Genomic DNA, 6000 nt, shown 5'->3' with positions numbered 1-6000 from the left:
AGCTGGACATCTCAATGGTAGTAGGCATGCTACAAGATGTAGTGTACTGTTTAAAACCAATTTTTGTGTTTGATTGAGATGTGGTAATTACACTCTGCCTATACCCACCCCACCCACCGCTTTGAGTTAATTTATAATAAATGGTGCCCAAGATCTCTTTCATCCTTTTCCAAACCATGTCCAACATTTGGCGAATGAAGGGTCATTGGCTTTCAAACGGAGCCAACGAAGTTCATAACCGGTCTTTCTCTTGCAGTCTTTGGATTTGCCTGTGAGGACCAAGGGTGGCATTCCATCGGCTTCGCTCCACCGTTTCAGCTTCGTTGGTGACATGCATCGTTTGTCGAGTGAAGGGCGGAAAGGGTCAGTGACCGACAGACGATTGGACACGACCACCAAATCCCTGCTCTCTGGTAGTGGTGAGCCGGTGCGTACTTATAATTAACCACTGCTGATTGAGCATATTACACCACCTTAGCAAGTGGATCCTTTGTAACAGATCATGCATCTTGTCAAGTTTGGCTTTTCCAAGAGGCAGGACTTTTAACTGCAGAAAAAAAGACAAGGACACCTCGCATAATCTGGGCCATGTCAGGCATACCAATGTATTTGCTTTTAGGCTTTTTCAAATCGATCCTTTAAAACAGCTCAATATTGGGATTTATTTGGAGAAACTAATTGAGGAATGAAAAATGACCTTTTACCTTTTTCCTGTCGGCAGGGTGATGTACGGCGAGCCACGCTGCTCAACCGCTTCCCACCTCAGCTGATGTTCCAGGTGGATAGGCCGGTGTGTGCCGCTCAGGCAATGGACCTGAGCCTAGCCGAGGGAGAACTGGTCGGTGTAATCAAGCAGCAAGACCCCATGGGTAGTAACAATCGCTGGTTCGTGGACAACGGAAGTACGTGTCTATGCATTGTGTTTTAAAATCTGGGAAATTGAACTGTCATCGAACTGCAAAGTAAATTTCTGTGGTGTATTGGAAAAATCAAAATAATTTTATCATTTATTTTTTCCCTGCTATAAACTGGCTTCTAAAGTTTGAGACCTATTTAAGCAGTGAGAACATTTGATGTCCCATTGTGTGTGTTTTAGTAACTTTTCCTGCATAGCGCCACTACAGGACTGGTGGTTGCTTTATAAACATACTGGTAAAAGTAGTGCTGCGTATGTTGCAGCTTCGCAGGGATTCGTCTACTCGTCCTTTCTGCGACCATACGTCCCTCGTACAGATCGAAACCGCGATAGCTCTCTGACCTCACCTGTCACCGACCAACAAACGCCGCCCCTCGGAGGCTCTCCTCCAGTTTCCCCCCTCGGTACCTCGCCCAGAGCCCGTCAGACTCTGCGACCCTCGGTCAGCTTGGATGGGGGTAGTTGCATATCCCCGATGCAACGCACCAGGCAAACTCTGCCCGGGTCTGGCTGGAAACAAAGTGAAGTTGAACCGGGGGCCAGGGGACAGAATTCTGGTGCTGCTGCTGGAGGAAGAAGATCTTCATGCAGGAAGCAGAGCAAGCATGAACTCTATGGCAATTCTCGGAATAAAGGAGACAAGGTAATATGGCCAACTTCCTTTAATTAAAGGGGTAGTGCTACTGATGCAATGGTATTCAATCAAAGCTGTTTGGTTTAAGTTTTCCATTCTTTTTCTTTTTGGCTTCCACAGCTGAAGGACTGAAGGATTATGGTTTTGGGTTGGCTGTCCATGTCTGTGCATTATCGGTATTTTTGTTACCATGATAACTTGAACCACTGAAGGGATTTCAACTAATCTTGGCACAATTATGGACTGTAATCCAAAGATGAACAGATTACCTTTTAGGTTCAAAAGGTAGATGGTCATGTGATTTTAGTTGAAAATATTGTTGTTTCTGCAATAACTTGTGAATTGCTCCGGATATTTCAACCAAACTTGGCAAAAGTATAGACTGTAATAAAGATTTTGCGTTTAACAGGTCAAAAGTCAAAGGTCATGTGCCCTTACGCCACTCAGTAGAGCGCATACTTCCGCCGTGGGCCAAGTTGGAATAATACGTTTTGTTTAACATCCCCTCTCTCTAAAACAATAAATGAAAAAGAAAGTAAGCCCTAACTGTCAGAATTTATTTTGATATATCTCGGAATTAGAGGAGAAAAACATTTAAGAATAAAAGCTTTAATGCAGTAAAACAGAAAAAAAAAAATTCTTGGATCCGGAATAATATCCTGAGCTTCACCAAAAACGAATCAATTCTTCCTTATCCCAAGTGCAATCATCCCACCAACTTTCATCCAAATCCGTTCGGAACTTTTCCAGATATCTTGTTCGCAAACACACGAACACACACACTCGAATGCATTTCTCCCTGGCAGGAGTAATCAACGTAGCAGTTTGTTAGTATGCAGCACACGGCTGTGGGGTAGCATCATTGCCTGAGGGCGTGGCTGTACCGCTGATGCAATGCTCTGCTAGTTATGGCAGAAATTTTGAATTTGTCCAGGGAGTCGGCGATAGCTCGCCTACTCTTTGCAAAGGACGCCATGGGATCTTTAACATCTGGCAGATAGGACGCCCATTTAACATCCATCCGAGGGATGGCGCACACTGATTAATCACCCTGCTTGTGAAGCACCAGGATGGCAGTTTATAGCCTGGTCGGGATTCAAACTTAGGTTCGACCTCCAGATCATCCTGTCAGCCCAAAGTAACAGTGCACTGATGTCTAACGTGTGGGGGCATATTCAGACACGTGTCAAATTATATTTTCTCGTTATTTTGCTGTTCATGAATGGCTTTCTATGCCTGCACGGTCTTGTCTGTCATTCCATCGACCTTTTTTGTCTCTTTAGTCCCCCCAAACCTGGGAATACCCCTTCTTTTCTTGTATCACAAAAAAAAATAAATTCAAGGAGGAAAAGAAAATTATTCTATTTATTATGTTCATCATTTTGAGCATGCAGCATTGTGCTCTGTTTTGTTTTATAAGTTATTATGCTTATGCCATCACAGATAGTATAATCATTATGATCATGGGTGACCATTTGATTTGATTGTCTTGGATGATGAGAAACTATGACAACTTCCACATTCGGCTTGCATTTAGCCTGCCACTGGCCGACCAGGCCTTGCAATACCAATTCTGACTGTTCCACCATATTGCTTGAGTTAAATTGACAACATGAGAGTGGGAAGTGATGTGGAGGAGGGGATAGGGAATGGTGAATGATCGATGTTTTAGGTATGGAAAAGGGACTTTGTTTCCTGTTCCCCACTCCATCTATCATGCATTTCAATTTCCTTCTCCCTCTCTCATTTTTGCACCTTTGCACAGGTGTACTATGCAGTGCAGGAGTTTGAAGCACAAGGCTCTCAGGAACTGGGCCTGCACCCGTGGCAACACGTGACCATCCTACAGTTTCATGACGGTTATGGGGGCCATGACTGGTGGCTAGCGGAGTGCGAGGGCGGCCGGGGCCTCGTCCCTGCTGCTTGTTTAGCCAGGATGGAGTACACGTAAAAGATTTGACGTGCCCCATGCGATTGTTTGCGTCGAACAATTCCTCAGTTTGTACCTGCGCACACTCAGGTTATTTATTTGCTGATTGAGAATAACTCCAGGGGTTTTTTTTTTTTTTTTGAAATAAAATGGCCAGGATGCTGAAGATTCCCTTTGAATCCTCAAACATATCCTTTGGTATGCCTGATAAAGTTGAAAGCCAGATGCTGTAACATAATCAAATGTTTATTTTGTACGAAGCTTTGGATGCATTTGCTTCTTGTGTCATCGGTTTTGTTGGAGAGTTTTCTATTTTAAAATGATCTATATAATTTAAAAGAATACAAAACACTGGAGAAAAGGAAATCCACGAATGTTTGACCCATCCAGCAAATCCATGTTTATATTTTGCCACATCACTAAGATGAGCACAAACTGCTGCTTTTGATCCATGCTGTCACAATGTTGAAACGAGGGAACGGTTACATTTACTCTTCGTTCTGCAAGGATAAATGAAAGTGAAAATAAATTTCACTGAGGGTCAGCCATTTTGATTTGAATGGCACAAATCCTGACATGGATCGTTTCTCCCTTTCCAAATGGACAGATTTGATGGTATATTTATTTAATTTGTGTGTGTGTGATGCACTAATGTTGGTGCTTGCTGTATGAACATGAAAAGGCTCAGTCACAATTTCATTTTGATTTGGACATCTGTCCAACACAATCACCTTTTTAAAATTATTTTTCTCACCTTCCCTCATCCCCTCCAAGAGAAATGTACATGCACAACATAAAAATCGATTATTAATATTAAACATCAACCAGCTTCCCAAAACTGTATACATACAGCTGAAGTGTGCAAAGGCCTGTGCATAAAAGTATCCCATGTGACAAATAGAAAATGCCTAATTTTTGGCAAAACAATCAGCAAATAAAGGGAAAGATTTGGGGCATGTGGGTAGGGGTGCAGGAATCAGCTCAAATATCCAGTGATAGACGATGTAAAATACGCGACTGATAAAAGCGGTGCAACATGGCAATTGTGACAATGTCCAACTTCTGTATCTGATAAAATCTGGTGCAACATGACAAAATGTCCAACTTCTGTATAGGGCACACCCCAGTTGTAGATACTCTGAAAACGTGCTACCGCATCTGCCTCGCTCATGCCAATATGGCAACATGTATTGCGCAAACCTGAAATTAACTTACCTGAACATCATTCATAATTGACAAGCGCAATAACTCTTTGGATGTTGGGCTCTGAAGCGCAAACACAGTGCATATCCGTGTGCTCTACTCCCAGGACTAATCGAGACACGAGTCCTTGAACCCCGATACACCGTCGTTAAGCTACAGAGCACGCGTGTCCTTGAAGCTCGTTATGTCGTCATTGAGCCACAATGCACTGTACACACGTCCGATGGGTTCGGTGGACCACTCCACCTCGTGCCCGAGGCTCACCAGGAACGCTTTCATCGACGCTTGCACCAACTTGTCTGCGGTGAGATAATGCTCAGACAAGCTCATCACAATTTTGTCCATTGTTATTAGTTTCTCAACTTTATAAGGTCAAGGCAATAACATTGAATGAGAGCCGTATCAATTTAACATCCGTACCTTCCAAGTACACCGTAGGGGGCACTGACTGAGAATATAGTCGGCGGGCATTCACACTCTTGGATAAATTGTCATTCATGGACAGCAACTCCAACAACACCTGAGCAGAGGGCATAAGGGGAACATTCATGCAAGTTTGTGAGGTTGGGAAGTGGATATTTGGCAGCAGGTTGTATTGTACAATTTGATGTACAACTACAATACCAAATCGAATTGTAAATTAAAAGCTGCATTTCAGGCACGTGGAAGGAAAACGAAGCCAAACAAGTCTAATTATTCATCCACCAATTAGAAAATGGTCACAAAACGGAAGCAGCCCAGTGTCATCACGCAACACGAGCAGGATTGTGGGAACAAAATGCATCGCGTTTAAAATAAAAAGCCAAGTTTGTGCCAAACGGTGGCAAGGTACAGTACTGGGTCCATGAACAGTACACCGACTGCTTTGGTAAGCCAAGTGTATAATGCTACAGGAGGAAGAACTCATAAATAACCAAGTCCCATGGATTCACCGAATTGCACTTGGTCCTGGTCCAAGTCCCTTCACCGAATTGCATATGCCTATCGGGTGGGAGTGTGGACGTGATGCAGTACAATATCAGGTCTATCTGCAGTGCATTCAGAAAGTATTCAGACCCCTTCACTTTTTTCACATTTTGTGATGTTGCAGCCTTATGCTGAAGTCGTTTAAATTCAATTTTTCCCTCATCAATCTACACTCAATACCCCATAATGACAAAGAGAAAACAGGATTTTAGAAAGTTTTGCAAATTTATTGAAAAGAAAAAACTGAAATATCACATTTACATAAGTATTCAGACCCTTTGCTATGACACTTGAAATTTAGCTCAGGTGCCTCCCATTTCTCTTGATCATCTTTGATGTTTCTACACCTTG

The 6000-nt window shown here is 43.0% G+C and overlaps 2 protein-coding genes across 7 annotated transcripts in view; one reads left to right on the top strand and one right to left on the bottom strand.

Moving 5' to 3' along the window:
- DNMBP (dynamin binding protein) overlaps positions 1 to 4028 on the top strand; it is a 64894-nt gene extending 60866 nt beyond the window's left edge. Inside the window, exons 14-17 of one of the 2 annotated variants that reach the window (XR_013622643.1) lie at positions 257 to 427; positions 722 to 902; positions 1188 to 1559; positions 3316 to 4028. Coding sequence is in view for 1 of the 2 variants with exons in the window: in XM_068108413.2 (XP_067964514.2) it covers positions 257 to 427; positions 722 to 902; positions 1180 to 1559; positions 3316 to 3501 (918 nt within the window). In the remaining variant the exon portion in view is untranslated. Of the gene's footprint in view, positions 1 to 256; positions 428 to 721; positions 903 to 1179; positions 1560 to 3315 lie in introns of both variants that reach the window. The other variant, XM_068108413.2, reaches the window with a different exon arrangement.
- The window catches only part of GGT7 (gamma-glutamyltransferase 7), a 50712-nt gene that overhangs the window by 8819 nt on the left and 35893 nt on the right, over positions 1 to 6000 (bottom strand). For 4 of the 5 annotated variants that reach the window (XM_068108416.2, XM_068108417.2, XM_078773094.1 and 1 more), the window contains exons 15-16: positions 5104 to 5203; positions 2897 to 4982 (exon numbers count right to left, since the gene is read on the bottom strand). The exons of the other annotated variant lie outside the window; for it this stretch is intronic. In XM_068108416.2, coding sequence (XP_067964517.2) covers positions 4837 to 4982; positions 5104 to 5203 — 246 coding nt within the window. In that variant the 3' untranslated portion in view covers positions 2897 to 4836. Of the gene's footprint in view, positions 1 to 2896; positions 4983 to 5103; positions 5204 to 6000 lie in introns of those variants that run through there. 5 annotated transcript variants of the gene reach the window in all.

Source organism: Myxine glutinosa, chromosome 2 (genome assembly GCF_964187855.1).
Source record: "Myxine glutinosa chromosome 2, kmMyxGlut1.1, whole genome shotgun sequence".
NCBI classification, from domain to species: Eukaryota; Metazoa; Chordata; class Myxini; order Myxiniformes; family Myxinidae; genus Myxine; species Myxine glutinosa.
The sequence above is the reverse complement of the archived record's forward strand: the minus strand, read 5'-3'. Positions and strand labels throughout refer to the sequence as shown.